The following is a 16,357-nucleotide window of genomic DNA, read 5'->3' as shown; positions in this document are numbered from 1 at the left end:
TTCTATTTTGGATAAGTAAATTCTTTGAGTTGTGCATATTTTCTATGGTAATAACACCTATTAATTCCTCACTGGCCTTCAAACACATTGTGCTGTTAGACTCAAGTGATCCCTTTTCTGTTCCCTTTCTTAAATTCTTACAGATTTTGCGAGCATCTTTTTTCATTTTACTTGAATCTCTCAACCTGATCCAAAGAAAAGTTGCTGTAGATGAATTATGAATAGGAAAAAGATAAATTATTTACCTTTAAGAATGTCAGAACATCATTCACTGTTAATTGTACATGTTATACAATATGTGTTACCATTCAATTACTGTGGGTAAAGGGATAATTATTCACAGAAGGTGAATTGTCATTCCTCTTTGTACATGGAGTTCCTCAGGCCTGCTCAAATATTAATAAAGGCTTGGCTGATCTGATTGTAATCTCCATTCCATATTAACTTTTTACCCCCTATATACTAAATATCTAACTCCCTCTTAAAAAATATTCAATGACTGGGCCTTTCGAGGAAGTGGGTTTCAAAGGATTTGCACTCTCTTGAGAGCAAAATCTTAACCATCACTGCCTTAAATAGGTGGCTATAGTTGTCTGGATTCTCTCCACGTCTAACTCATCAAGACTCTTCGGGATTTTGTCTTTCAATCTAGTCATGTTTTTTTAAAAACTGCAGTGTTATAAGGTTAGCCTGTCTATCAAGAGACAACCTGCGCACCCCAGAAATTAGTCTATTAAAACTCCCCTGAACTGATTCGAACCGTTATTATCCTTACATAAGGATGTTGTGTATTGAATATTTCAATAATATTTAAATAATATTGTAAATATATTGTCTGATTAAGTATTCTTTGTTTACGTAATTCGTTATAGGTTATATGTAAAAGTACATGAATAGCATACAGCATCACGCCATGTCATAAGTGTGCACCTCACCAAAGTAAAAGTAAACTGACACGAGTTATTACCATCTCCATGTTTTTCTTTCAGTTAGTTTTATGTTTGAATTACGAAACATAACAGTAGCGATGAGGAAGTTTCAAATCTAAGATGTCTACCTACCTTTGGAAGTGTAGCGAGATGTTCACACTTTTTTAAAAAGAGGTGCAGTGAGACATTTGAATTTTTTAAAAAAAAAATTGCGACACGTGTTCTTCGGAAGGGAAGAGACGTTGAGTTTTGTTTTCAAAAAAAAGGCAGAAAATGGACAAAATCTGTGGGTTCATAAACAGTGAGTATGTGTTGATACACATAAATTTAAAAAAGTAACTGTGCACAATGTCATCACTCGTTTCGTCAATACGACACGCTACAGAGGTCTGACTCGGATTAATTTTACAATACTGGTATCCATTTTGAGAACAGTGGTGAGCACTTCTGATACAGCACGCATTATTAATCTTTCACCAATTGCATGAGCTTTTCTGTGCCATGAGTCAAGGGGAAGTGTTGAGCATCCTGGTTGCTAATCTGTGCATCCCCATTAACATCTGTTTGGTAAGGTTGGATACGATTGTCGAGTTTCAGGCATGCTGTGACGATGAGTGCTCACTGCCTGCAGAGCTATGGTTCCTCCTGAGTTCCAGTGCCTCTCTCTCTTTTTTTCGGAAATCCCTGTTCTACTAACCGTTGGTCAGATCTTGAGCCTCAAGTTAGGGTGCTGCTTACTGCTTCCTCCCCCGAGAATGTTGTACACCCCCCGACAAATTCTGTTTCACCTAACACCCCCTTAGGATATATAACCACACTTGTTGGGAATCACTGCTCAAGGGTCACCCCAGCCTCCTCTTCTCCAGAGAATTTTTGAGTCATTTTTAAGTGAAAAAGAATTGCATCTCAGTCATTGTTTCAGAAATCCATATTTAAAAAGGTGGGTTTTCATCAATAGAATACAAAATGCTTGAATTGCTCAACAGGTCAGGCAGTTTTGGTTGAGAGAGAAATGGAGTTGACAAGCTGAAAGAACATTTCACTGGAACTGGAAAAGTGAAGGTGGGAAAAGCATCTTGATGCAAAGAGAACAGAAAGCATGTTTGTGAAAGAGTGTAGGCCAAATTTGTCAAGATTATAATGAGCTTCCAATAAAAAGCAATTAGGTATGAAAAGACAAAACAAATAAAACTGAAACTTGAGTACAGTGACTCCTCTGGATGCAAGACCAGAATTGTTACTTGAAATTGTTAATTTAGATATTAAGGCCTAAGGGCTGGAACCTATCTCCATTCATCTGCAAGCATGACTCTGAACTTCCAGACACCTGTTATTTTAATCCCCCCATCCCTCCTCCCCCATCCCTCCTCCCCCATCCCTCTCCCCATCCCTCCTCCCCCATCCCTCCTCCCCCATCCCTCCTCCCCCATCCCTCCTCCCCCATCCCTCCTCCCCCATCCCTCCCCCATCCCTCCTCCCCATCCCTCCCCCCATCCCTCCCCCCATCCCTCCCCCCTCTCTCCCCCCTCCCCCCTCTCTCCCCCCTCCCCCCTCTCTCCCCCCTCCCCCCTCTCTCCCCCCTCCCCCTCTCTCCCCCTCCCCCTCTCTCCCCCTCCCCCCTCTCTCCCCTCCCCTCTCTCCCCCTCCCCCCCCTCTCCCCCTCCCCCTCTCTCCCCCTCCCCCTCCCCCTCCCCCTCCCCTCCCCCTCCCCCTCTCTCCCCCTCCCCCTCCCCCTCTCTCCCCCTCCCCTCCCCCTCTCTCCCCCTCCCCCTCCCCCTCTCCCCCTCCCCCTCCCTCCCCCTCCCCCTCCCCTCCCCCTCCCCCTCCCCCTCCCTCCCCCTCCCTCCCCCTCCCTCCCCCTCCCTCCCCCTCCCTCCCCCTCCCTTCCCCCCTCCCCCCCCTCTCCCCCCCTCCCCCCCTCTCCCCCCCTCTCCCCCCCTCTTCCCCCTCTCCCCTCTGTCCCTCCCCTCCCCTTCTACCCTCCCCACTTTTTATTCTGTCTTGCCTTCTCTTTTGCAGCTCACATTTTTGCCTTTTATCTTATTCTGTCTTTCTATTGTCTCTTCTTCTCGTCCTTCATTTTCTGCTTTATTCTTCTATACCAATCCCCAGTTACTGCAGAAATTCAAAATGTTACTGGGGGAAGGGGCTGAGAGTTTTGAAGTTTATTTAACTTGTACAGGTCGACCTTCACTAATCCGGCACCATTGGCACCTGTGGAGTGCCGGATTAGTGAAAATGCCGAATTACAGAAGGATCACATTAAACATGATCAGTGCCGGATTATCGAAGGAACTGGATTACAGGTAGTCGGATCAGTAAAGTTCGACCTGTATTTAGGACAGATACAGGGTATTTTTAAAATATGTTTTCTAAAATAAGCTTTCGTTGTCTTTCAGAGGTGTGATTTTGGTTGGCCTGGCTATTGGTGTGATGTTATCATTTTGGGCCTCTGTCGACACCATTGCCTTTTGGCTAATAGGTATGAGATTTACAGTGTTTGAATGTACTTTATATTTGTGAAGAAACATTTTTTACTTTTTACTTTTTCACTGTAGGCTCATGCTAATCTGTGGACCCGTGATACCTAAACTAATAGATGGATAGATATACTTTATTAATCCCGAGGGAAATTTGGTTTCGTTACAGCCGCACCAACCAAGAATAGAGCGTAAATATAGCAATACAAAACACCCCAACAATCAAACAACAAAATGCAAACTATGCCAGATGGAAAGTAAGTCCAGGACCAGTCTATTGGCTCAGGGTGTCTGACCCTCCACGGGAGGAGCTGCACGTTTGATGGCCACAAGCAGGAACAACCTCCCGTGCCGCCAAGTGTTGTATCACAGTGGAATGTGGCTGAAGTCCAACAGTAAAAAGTTCAGTATCCAGTCTGCAAACACGTTCCTCGATCATAATATACCCCGGATTGCACCATCCGTTGTTAGCCAGAACAGTAAGCACCCAACTCCTTTACGCTTACCACTATCAGTGCACTTCCGGTCAGCCAGAACGGTATTACCCACCAACTCCTCTTCTCCAAAAGTCTCTGTTGTCTCGACCCGGTCCTCTTTCCTCGGCTTTGTGATCCCTCTCTGCATCCTCTGTGTGTTTTCCTCCGGATTTCAGCAGGGGTGTCCACCACTCTGTTCGCTAAGCTGGCCAGTCTTTGCTGGTCTGTGGAATACACAATGCGACCTTGCTTCTGTCCCGTGTGTCGGGATGTAACCATTTCCAGCGCTAAAGAAAACCCAAATAAAACTCACTCTACCAGCATGTTAGAAAGGGTGCAGCTTCGACGTGTTACTGTGAGAAAAAAAATACAAAAAATAACATAAATTAAAAAGTAAGAAGAAGAAAGTAGGAATAGATCGGAACGGCTGTACCAGACTGCATGCACAACCGGTGCATGCGCACTAAGCTGATATTCCTGTGGTCAAATCATTATGGGTCAGCTGGTATTTTGGCCATGTGGCTTTTATAGCTATTCCAGTTCTGTTCTCATGTGCCACTCACAAATATTTAGCAGATATCACAAGTTGCTCATGATACAGCCACGGTTGGCGGAATTTCAGATGGTGACGTAAGGGCGTACAGGAGCGAGATATACCAGTTAGTTGAGTGATATTGCAGCAACATCCTTGCACTCAATGTCAGCAAGACCAAAGAGCTGATTGTGGACTTCAGGGAGGGTAAGATGGGGGAACACAAGCCAATCCTCATAGAGGGATCAGAAGTGGAGAGAGTGAGCAGCTTCAAGTTCCTGGGTGTCAGTGCCTCTGAGAACCTAACCTGGACACATCATATTGATGCAGATATAAAGGCAACAAGACAGTGGTTATATTTCATTAGTAGTTTGAGGAGATTTGGTTTGTCAACTAAAGCACTCAAACTTCAACCAATGTACTATGGAGAGCATTCTGACTGGCTGCATCACTGTGTGGTATGGGGGGGTGGGGCTGCTACTGCACAGATCAAAATAATTTGCAGAAACTTTTAAAATTAGTCAGCTCTATCATGGGTACCAGCCTCCGTAGCATCCAGGATATCTTCAAGGTACAGTGCCTTAAGAAGGCGGCCTCCATCGCTACGGACCCACATCCCAGGGACATGCCCTCTTCACACTGTTACTGTCAAGAAGGAGGTACAGAAGCCTGAAGGCACACACGCAGTGATTCAGGAACAGCTTCTCCCCTTCTGACATCCGATTCCGAAATGCAGTGATTCAGGAACAGCTTCTCCCCTTCTGACATCCGATTCCGAAATGGACATTGAACCTATGAACGCTACCTCACTATTTATTGTTATTTTGTACTAACTTAGCTATTCAATAGTCAACTAGTGAGAAGAATGTCTCTTATGAGCCCAAGATAAGTACTGAAGTAGTTTTTCACTGTGCCAAAAGGAGAATCCAACAAGTCTCTAACGTGGGTGTGGAACTGTCAATGCTGTTTGAGTCAGCTCAACTTCAAAGCGTCCACCACCTTCTACATCAATTTAGTGAATGTCTACAGGATGTCAATAGATACCTTTTTGGGAAAGGCCAATATTTTCATTGTCCTCCCAATGGAAGACAACAAGCGTGTAGCTAAATAGGCTATGGGAATGTTGTAAGTATTGGGCAATCTCAAAAAAAAGCCAATTATATATTTTTTAAAATCTCTAATAGTTAAAGCGTAAAATTTACCGCAAGCCATTGTTGAAGCAGAGTCTGTGAATTCTATTCAAAGTAAAGTACTTTAAAATGAGGAGAGTGGGAATTAATTACATGCTGATGGAGGGGAGAAAGTGATTCGGAATAGCTGTATATTTTGCTAAAAATATTTAATTTTTTTTTAGCATAGTTCCATCCAGAATTGTGCAGCAAGATTTGGCCTTTACCAGAATTATAATCCTTGGTTTCGGCAATATTTATAGACAGGTTTGGTTTATTGAATGAAGTTCTGACTTGGACTAATTCTTTAGTGTCTGTTGCATGGAGGTTTCTCTTACAGTAGTAATTTTTTATTATTGCTATTACAGGAGTCACATCAGCAATTTGTCTCTTTTACCTTCGGAGGGAAGGAGCATTTGCTGCTGGAACTGTGTTAGCTGTTTATGCTATGTCACTCTGGCCCCACACAATTGAACATCTCGTCAGTTCTGGGGGTCCTGGAAAAGCCTTGGGCACGGCAATGTTGGTGTATTTGCTGGAGATTCTTGGTACAGTGTGGTGTACAGCTTACAACTTTGTACCTGGAGGTGCCATCACAAGAGAAAAAACTATGGTGGTTTTGGGTATGTGATTTAAACTAAAATATGGTTTAAACTAATTAGGAAGGGTGAAGCACATTCTTGCCAGTGAGCAAACAAATGAACAGCTTGAAAGCTTTCCTAGTTCAATGTCTTTTAAAAATAAAAGTAACCTACACTCAGTGGCCACTTTATTAGGTACACCTCTGCACCTGCTTGTTAATGCAAATATCTAATCATGTGGCAACAATTCAATGCATAAAAGCATGCAGGCATGGTCAGGAGGTTCAGTTGTTGTTCAGATCAAACATCAGAATGAGGAAGAAATGTGGTCTAAGTGACTTTGCCTGTGGAATGATTGTTGGTGCCAGACAGGGTGGTTTAGCATCTCAAACTGCTGATCTCCTGGGATTTTCACGCACAACAGTCTCTAGAGTTTATAAGCTGACAGGAAGACAACAGTAACTCACAACTATGCGTTACAAAAGCGGTGTGCAGAAGAGCATTTTTTGAATGCACAACAGGCCAAAATTTAAAATGGGTGGGCTACTGCAGCAGAAGAGCACATGTATTCAGTGTATTTTTAGCGAATTCTAGTGAATTATTTAAAAAAAAGTTTGAGATAATCTAGTTTATAGTCAGTAGTTTAAGACAAACAAATCAATTGACTGAGGTAATCTAGACTTGGTGGAAGGGGCAGAAAAGGAAGTCAGTCCTTTGTGTTCAACCTGGCCATGACCTGAGCAAGTTTTGCAACCATTTACTTGAAGTAGGATAATGCTGCTGAGGAGCACCCTCGGGCAGTGTGGCGAGTTTCCATGAATCATTTGCACCAAGGTAACTAACCACGTAAGGAAGGATGTTTCATGTTGTTGCTAACAAGGGTGATCATTTAATCCTTTGAGCTTGCTCTGCTGTTCCAAATGGTTGCTCTGTACCTCAAATCCAATTAATAGTATTTGTTTCATATTTCTCAAAATCCCCTATCCTACGTCTTCTGATCACAGTCATTAAATTTTTGCTTGATTGAGTCTCCACCAACTTTAAAGATAATGAATGCTTGGTTTCCTGTATTCTTTGCTTGCAAGTGCTTGATCTTAATTCTGGTGTTAAGACTGGAGAAATAGCTTCTCAAATGTCATGCTTGAGAGTGAGGTTTTTAATTTGGGTATTTATATGCAGTCAAAAGGGAGAAATATTTTGTTCTATACTTCCTCCTGAAATATTTTGTAGCAGTATATTTTACCATTGTATTTCCAATATGGTTTCATGGCTACTCAAAATACATCATTAAGTCTGCAGAAGAATCTTGTGCATGTGCATATTGGAAGGAATTTAATAAAGTTACCTGGTTACATAAATGAAAGTGATAGGCTATAAAGATTTTAGTTTTACACTAAAGGGGAAAGATCATTTTGAAATTCTTTGTAAACTCATGTTTGTTCACACACTTTATGACACAAAAACAAGGTTGTAATGTTGAGGCTTTAGAAGGCACTGGTGAGGCCTCACTTGGAGTATCATGAGCAGTTTTGGGTTCCTTATATAGGAAAGGATGTGCTGACATTGGGGACGGTTCAAAGGAGGTTCACAAAAAATCATTCCTATGATGGTGGAGTCTTAGACCAGAGGACAGTCTCAGAATAGAGGGACATCCATGTAGAATGGAGATGAGGAGGAATTTCTTTAGCCAGAGAGTGGAGATTCTTTGGAATTCATTGCCACAGGTGGCGGTGGAGGCCAGGTCATTGGGTATATTTAAGGCAGAGGTTAATAGTCAGGGCATGAAGAGATTATGGGGAGAAGGCAGGAGATTGGGAGCCAAAGGAAAATGGTAGCCATGATGAGATGGCAGAGCAGAGTCGATTTCCTAATTCTGCTCTTATATCTTATGAGAAGACATCAGTATTGTAAAGGAGAATAATATCCATTCTCCTCTTAATGATTTTTTGCCAAAGTTTTATTTGCAGCAAATACTATATTAATGAAGACAGCAGTGGTGGAAGTGCAGTGGAAATTCTGAAGCCAGGCATCTCTCTAAAACGTTGACTATCCCTTTTTCTAAAATGGAAGACATACTTTCTTAGCCAGTTATTTTTCTATTGACTAGGCATTCTTAACTGTTCAAGGTATTTATCCATAAAAATTTTCATTTGTGCTGTATATGCAAACTACTGAACATTCAGCATTTCTCTACATCATCTACAAAAATATGACACTGAGTTGGACTTTGGGCCACTGTCAGCTCTTGCATGCTATTTGTGCAGAAGTCATTCTTTAAATCTACTGGTTGTTTCAGTTTCTTTATCTTTCTCTGCAAAGTAGTCTGCAGTGTGGAGTTAGCAAGTCAAGAGGTCTCCCTCCTGTTACAATTTAGTTTTGCTGGGGTTGCAGGGACAAGGTCAATTAAGCTATTGAGCATAAGGAACTGGACAGATTTTGTAAAACTAGAGTGTGGCATTTTCATTTAACGCTATTTTACCCTTGATAGGTTTGAGTTTACCAATGCCATCCTTGAACATTGTTGTGGTATCATTTAGTATCTTTCTTAATTCGCTCTCAGTTGACTCTATTACAGGAGATGTGGCATGCAGATGGTAGGTAGATCACAAACCAAGTGGTAGTTTTCTCAGCTTCAAACATCCCCATTGCTGGTACTCCTGTTTTTACCACATACAAGCCAATGTGGCTTGTTGGTTGTTGTATTTCACTATTACAGATGTCATCCCCACAGGAGTTACCTTTTTTCCAGAGTAAGATTTTAGTTGAATATCTGCAATCTTCAGTTTTCTGCAGATTTCAGTATCTTTGAAATGCCTTTCAAACTCATTTTGTGAAAAGAATAAAACAGCTGAGCATTGTCCAATTCCATTTTAATTATTTCCCATTCATTTCTGGTGTAAGTCATATTGCTTGTCTGTTGCTAGTTTTCACATTGTACTGAGCCCTGTGTCGATTTTTCATGAACAGCATACAGATTAGTGCTCTTTTTGCAATTTGACTTTTTATCATTTACTCTGCCCTGTAAAGTTCATTTAATTTTTTTCTGCCCAACATGCTTTTTATACATGTCCTACTTTGCTGCATTTTCTGCAAGTTTCACCTTTAAACCTCCATTGTTCTGGTGTATTTGGGCTTCTGCCACAACAGTTACACAACTTGTTTGGTCAGGTGGGTTTCTGTTTACATGTTTCAATTTTGTTCCTGTTGATTTTCATTCCTGACTGCAACCCATCTCTGACTGCAGATCCATTGCTACAGCAATTTCAACTGCTCTATTAAATGTCCGTTGTGCTTCAGTAGGAGCTGTTTTTGAATGCTTTCTTGTATGATTCCAGAAACTATATGATTTCTCAATGCATCATTAAGTCCATCACTGCAATGACAATGCTCAGACCAGTTCTGCAATTCTGCCATGTACACTGAAATGTCCTTTTGTACCCTCTCTTTCGATTCCACTTATGAAACCTAAAGTGTTCCGCAATCAACAATAGTTTTTGTTCTAATGTTCCCGCATTACTTTCACAATATCAGCAAATTCATTTTGGCTTTTCTACCCATTACATTCAGCAACACTGGCACTCATTTTTCATTGGATATTTCATGGAAAGGAAAGGTTTCGAGACTATGTGCTCAACGTGGCATCTTGGCTGGCATGGATGAGTGGGGACAAAGGTCTTTTTCCATGCTGTATTATTTATGGCTCTTTGACTTTATGACTCAGAGTTAGAGGGCTATGGTCAGACATTTAAGGCGATATGAGTGTCATAAGCTTAGAATATGGAACCATGGGTAGAGTGGGTTGCTGGAAGGAGAGCTGCTGATTAAGTAAGCTAAATTTGGGTAAACCCTCGAAATGGCATTTTTACAAAGGGATGCAGAAGTAAAGATGTGCAAAAGCAAATTACAGAGATGCTTTGGAAGATGCAAGTGGTTGTGGTACTTATAAAAATCTAGAAAGTGGTATACATGACGAAGTCAAAGACGGGTTGTTTTTATCCCATGCACACATGTATGTATGCACAGATGCAATGAAAACTTTACAAGCACATACAGTAGCAACCTATGCCTGACATTCATAAGAAAAACATACATTAGAACACAATTAGAACAAAAAATAAACAAAGTACATTTTAGTGCACATGTATGCTGTAGTTTGTTGGATGCCATTGTACAAAGGAGGAGATGAATTTCTGAAGTATGTTCAGGGAATTTCTCTTTAAAAAAGAGATGAATGGCAGGTCAATGTAAATGGGTTGATGGTCGGTGTGGACTCACAGCACCCAATGGCAGGTTTCTGAGTTTCATCTTTCTATAGCTCTTAACATATTTGATCAGAATGTTTTCAACCCAGTGCAGAATTGTTGGATATGTTTCAGGTAGACTGATTGGATTAAAGATCTGTGGAAGGACATTAAGAACAGTAATCAATGAAAGATTGGAGAACAGCTGGAGGGGTAAACACTCGCTGCTTCAAATCTGTACTGCCCTTGTAGACGGTATTGGTCGATCTTCTATCCCAAACCATATTTCTGATCTCTTCCTGTTCCCTATGATGCATTTTTGTTTCTAGAAATCAATATATCTTTTTAAACATTTTTAACCACTTCTCCCCCACAAACCTTTTGAGTGGAAAAAAAATTCTCTTCGGCTCTATTCGGAATGTCTTTCCTCTTCCCCTGTGACTGTCAGCCCTGGTTTTAGCTCTTTCAGCCAGAGGAAGCCTCCATTTTCCCTGTGGCATTGGAGAAAGGCAGGGAACAAACTCAAATAGAACTTCTTAATTAGAGGCAAGAACAACTTCTTTTGGGATGTCAGGGCACTTGGCCAGGCGGTGAAGCCAAAGATTGGAAGGTAAGGAGTGGAAAAGCTGAGTCATTCCTGAAGTAGGATGATTAGTAGGATAATTAACTTGAATTTTGGAAAAAGTATAAGTTTTTATAAATGGTTAAGGCAAGAGAGAAACTGTTCGCATTTGCAAATGGCTTCCATGGATTCAGAATGATGTGTAAAAATAAATAAATAAATAACTGCAGGAAGCGTGAAGGAAATTATTTCCTTTAAATGAGCATTGTTATTGGTCTAGAACTAAAGTGGTGGAAGCAGCATTCAGAAGGGTTTTGTATAGGCCTTTGGGGGGTTAATTAATAGACTTTCAGGAAAAAGTAGTGACAGAATTGGATTGGTCTAGGAGTTGGATTGGGCGTATTAGGTTAAATAATGTGTTGTGTTAATTCTGTTCTAGTCGGTTCCATCCACTACATGGCACATGTACTGATGAAGCTGAAACAAAAATTGTGAACTTAAATCCATATGAAGTCCTCAGTTTTTCCAAACATTGATTTTTCATAGAAATTGGATCCTGTGATGCACAAAAAATAAATAATCTGTTGGCAAGTAAGTAAGGTATTGTTCTTGCTACCAGGTTCTGATAGTCTGGTGACAGATTGTGGGAGAGCACTGAGCAAGATAGTGCTGATAGCACCTTAGACTCTAAATTCTAGTGTGATATTGTATTCAGAAAGATGTGAAACTACAGGAGGAAAACTTGCTCACATTGAAATGAATGTGAGTTGCTGATGATAGCAATTGAGTGAATTGAGTTATAATCTAAATACAAGCAAGCTGCTAAGTATCCACCTTTTCCCACCTCCTTTTGCGTGTTGTATAGAAATGTGTTATGTTTTAAGCTGTTGGATTGATCTGCACTGATGGTTAATGAAAGCTGAAACACACCCTATTTTAGTTTGCATCAATCCCTCTGAAAAATGCTTTCTGGGTTGTAGTTATTGCTTCACTAATTCATAATGGTACTCTTGTTCCCAAGCCACCAAGAGAATTAACTATCCCTGTGAATCTTTTAATTGTACTTTCATTTTTAATATTCATATTGGTGCTGTAAACTGTTATTTCAAGTTGAGTTTTATTCCGATGCAGACAAATATTTTAAACTTATTACAGTATTATTTCCTGTCAGTTGTTGGTTGATATCTTTAACAGAGTTGTGAATCTAATTTACTGAGCAACCAAATTGTATGAAGCAGCAAATCTTCTGGGAACAAAGAACTACAAGTACTGTGGATTGATCATGGGGATCCTGGTCTGTTCCATTTATGATTGAGATAATTTTCATTTCTAAAATGTGTATTTTGATTATTACATTTTGTCTATCATTGAAAAGAGGTGTTGCCTGGTATTTGAAAACCAAGTGGGCCAAGTTGAGTGTTAGGGCAGAAACATTTCAGGGAACCATGATTATATTAAAAGAGAACTAGGTAAATAATTAAAAATGTGTGGGGCTGTGAGGAAAGAGCAGGACATGGGGACTGACTTGATTACACTACAAAAAGTAATTTGGCTCAATACTTGCTTCTTGTACTGTGGCGACTTCAAAACTTAAATTGTTTTTCCTTTCCCAGGAACGCTGATGCATTTGATTGGATTGGGATTATTCTTTGGTAAACGGCCTAAATTATTCCTAACAGAAAGCAGAAATGTGGCTCCACTCTTGATGAAGTATGTCAAACAATGTAAGTGCCATTACTTTAGACAGTGGGGAAAATACAATTTAGCTGGCTGGTTTTAATATGTGTATAAAGTGTTATTACTTCTATATTTATCAACACATATTTTAAATTTGCTTTATTGCTTTGATAAGATCCAAACTATAAAAGATACTGGCTGAGGAAAGATTAATAGATCATAAAGTTGCCTCACATTGTGCCCAGCCTATTATGACTAAACACACCCTCTTACAGTCTTCCCTTGCCTCACTCTTTTGCTTTGTAATCACTGAAAAACAAAACTTGGTCCAATAAGGAGAAGTAAATATCTGGTAATTTCATGGGTATAACTGGAATTGAGTTGACTTTACTTTTACCCCAGAGGCCCGGTTTAATGACCCAGACGTCAGGAGTTCAAATTCCACAATGGCAGTGATAAATTTAAGAAGAATAAAGCTATCATTATCAGTAAACATGAAACTACTGATTATCTTTACAACAATCACTTGCTTCATTCATGCTGTATGAGCAAGAGAATCACCAGTGTTAATTGGTATGGCCTATGAATGGTTCCAGTCATAGAGATTATGACTGGCTCGAAATTAACTTCTGAACTACCTGAATGAATTACTTTGTTGTATCAAAGCCACTTTCTCTGAGGGAGTATTTTCACCATGGATGATTGTTCAAGAGGTGGTTTAGTGCAATATCAAAGTCAATCAGAATTGGGTGATCAATATTGGAATGGCTGTTCACATCTTATAAATAAACAATATATTCTACTCCATTTCTTCATGTGATCAAAACTAATCAGGAAACTGCATAGTTCAGTTCAATTGGTATCTTTTACAGAATGATTTCCATATTAGTCAGGACTAACCTATCTACCTTTTGCAGAGAAACAATGTCTAGTAAAGTCAGCCAGTAATGTATTTCAAGTACATTGCATGTCAAGAAAAAAAAGAACTGCCTGATGCTCACCTTATTGCTGCAGAGGTAAAAATGGGCTTTTCAGCCCCTTGAGCCTAAACCATCAATCAATAAGATCTCAGCTGATTCGGTCTTGACTTCTGCCAATTTCCTGCCCTCTCACCATACCTTTTGACTCCCTTGAGTCTATATATATTCAGTGACTCCATCTCTACAACATTCTGGAGTACAGCAGCACTTTGAAGATTCATAATCCTCAGAGATGAAATTTGCTTCTCATCATCTGAAACTGATGCCCCATTTTCTGAAACAATCCATGCTCCCTCAGAACCATAAAAAGAATTTCTTCTTGTCTGTACTGCAGGAGTATAGTTCCAAACTGTCATCTTATGTAAAGCCTCTCATTCTGATGAAACAGTCTAATGAATGTTCCCTACATTGCCTCCAGTGTGAACCATTCTTCCTCAAATAAAGAGACCAAGACTGTCGGTGGCAGTCCACAAGTGTTCTCACTATTGCCTGATATTTTTATGTCAATACTTCCCTCCTTTTATTCTCCACATCCATTCAATAAAGGTCATCATTTCATTAGCCTTTCTAGTTACTTACTGTATCTACATGATAGCATTTTCATGTATGGGGACAGCAGTATTTTGTAGTCACACCTACTTAAATAATAATTTACTACTTTTTTTCTTTTATTTTACATTTTATCACATTATGCAGGATCTACCAACTGTTTGTTCACTTAACCTATCCTTTACAGCCTCTTTATGTCTATCTCACAACGGGCTAACAGCACACTCAGTCCCGTCATCCTTCAAAGTAGATGAGAAGTAATTGAGGGCCAGCATTGATCCCCCTCAGTCTGTGGCACACACAATCTAGTATTGACTGATCTATCCCGGTTCTGTTTCTAGCAATTAACCATGTCAATATATTGCTGTCATGTGCATGCTCCCTTGTTGGGTAACCTTAAATAATGGCTTTGCTGAATGCTTAAGATGACTCTATAAGGTCAGCAAGAACCATGTCATCAGGAAGGCAAAGCAAGAGTACTCACAGAAAATTTACATGCACCTTTGTGACACCAGGGACACGCAGCACACATGGCAAGGTATGCAAATCATAACGGACCATAAATCCACCCTGTGTGTCAGTGACAGCGGTGCCTCCCTTCCTGATAGGCTGAATGCTTTCCATGCATGATTTGATGCAATGATTGATGTGACATGGTGTAAAGCCGCTTCTCCCCCTGAGGAACAGGCACCCCGTCTGGCTGCAGCTGAATTGAGGAGGATCCTAGCAAACCTGTGCAAAGGGCAACGCACCTGGTTAGGTGCTGAGGGACTGTGAAGCCCGGCTAACAGAGGTCTTAATGAACATCTTTAGCATTCCTATGCAACGATCCTCTGTTCCTGCAGGCTTCAAGGCAGCCAACATCAATCTGGTGCCCAAGAGAGCGATAGTAACTGGCCTAAAAGATTACTGCCCAGTGGAACTGACCTCAACAATCATCAAGTGTTCTGAGTGGCTGGTCATGGATCATATAAAGTCCCACTTTCCAGCTACATTGGACCCTTACTGGTCTGCCTACTGCTCAGACCAGTCCACTGATGATGTCATAGTCTCAGCCATCCATTCCACCCTGTCCCACCTAGAAAACGATGCCTCATAGGCCAGGGTGTTGTTCATTGACTTCACCTCGGCATTTAACACATCATCCCTCAGGCTGGTGGGTAAATTGTCCTCATTGGGAGTCTCCACACCCCTCTCTGTAACTGGATCTTGGACTTCTTGAAGGAAAGACCCCAGTCAGTCGGATTTGGCAGCGATATCTCAAGCTCCATCACGCTGAGCACTGGTGCCACCCAGTGCTGTGTGCTCAGCCTGCTCCTGTTCACTGCTGACTCATGACTATACTGCTAGGTCCAGCTCAAACGGCATCAGTTGCACTGATGATACTGGTGGGTGGCTTCACCAGCAACAATGATGAGTCAGCATACAGAGAGGAGGTAGAGAGGCCTGTCAAAGAAGAACAATCTGAGTCTCTATGCAGAGATGATTGTGGACTTCAGGAAGGCAGAGGTTAACCATTTTCCATTACCCACCAATTGCTCTACCACGGAGAGAGTGAAGAGCACAAAGTTCCTTGGTGTTCACATAATGGATAATCTAATCTGGATCCACACCACCACCTCATTAGTCGAGAAGCACAGTAGCATCTACAATTCCTGAGGAGATCAAGTTGTGCAAGGCTCCCCCTCCCTATTCTAACAACTTTCTGCTACAGTACCATTGAGAGTGTCCTGTTCGGCTGCATCATCATGTGGTACAAAAACGGCAAGGCATTAGACCGCAAAACTCTGCTGAGGATAGGATCAATGGGGTCTCCCTTCCCGTGCCACCCCCACCCCCCACACCCCACCCCCATGTGCTTGTGATATTTACCAGGAGCATTGCATACGAAGGCCCTGAAGCAGTGATGAGGATCCCAACCACCCATCCCACAATCTCTTTGACCCACTACCATCAGGAAGGAGGTACAGGAGCATCAGAACTAGGACTGCTAGACTGGGTAGCAGCACCTTTCCCGAGGCTGTAAGACCAATGAATGCCCTACTGCCACCAAGGTCTTCCCACTGGGATGGTGAGAACCGTCTCGGCCCGAAACATTGACTATATTCTTCCATAGATGCTGCCTGGCCTGCTGAGTTCCTCCAGCATTTTGTGTGTGTTTTGTGCAATTTGAATTATATT

The 16,357-nt window shown here is 41.3% G+C and overlaps 1 protein-coding gene across 2 annotated transcripts in view; it reads left to right on the top strand.

Annotated features, from left to right (window-relative positions):
• Positions 1 to 16,357, top strand: part of LOC140195075 (PGAP2-interacting protein-like) — an 81,258-nt gene that overhangs the window by 20,050 nt on the left and 44,851 nt on the right. For both annotated transcript variants that reach the window (XM_072252723.1, XM_072252724.1), the window contains 3 exons: positions 3,329 to 3,411; positions 5,955 to 6,209; positions 12,584 to 12,694. In XM_072252723.1, coding sequence (XP_072108824.1) covers positions 3,329 to 3,411; positions 5,955 to 6,209; positions 12,584 to 12,694 — 449 coding nt within the window. The remainder of the gene's footprint in view (positions 1 to 3,328; positions 3,412 to 5,954; positions 6,210 to 12,583; positions 12,695 to 16,357) is intronic.

The sequence above is a fragment of the Mobula birostris genome, chromosome 3 (assembly GCF_030028105.1).
Source record: "Mobula birostris isolate sMobBir1 chromosome 3, sMobBir1.hap1, whole genome shotgun sequence".
Taxonomy (NCBI): domain Eukaryota; kingdom Metazoa; phylum Chordata; class Chondrichthyes; order Myliobatiformes; family Myliobatidae; genus Mobula; species Mobula birostris.
This window is presented reverse-complemented; position numbering and strand designations above follow the sequence as displayed.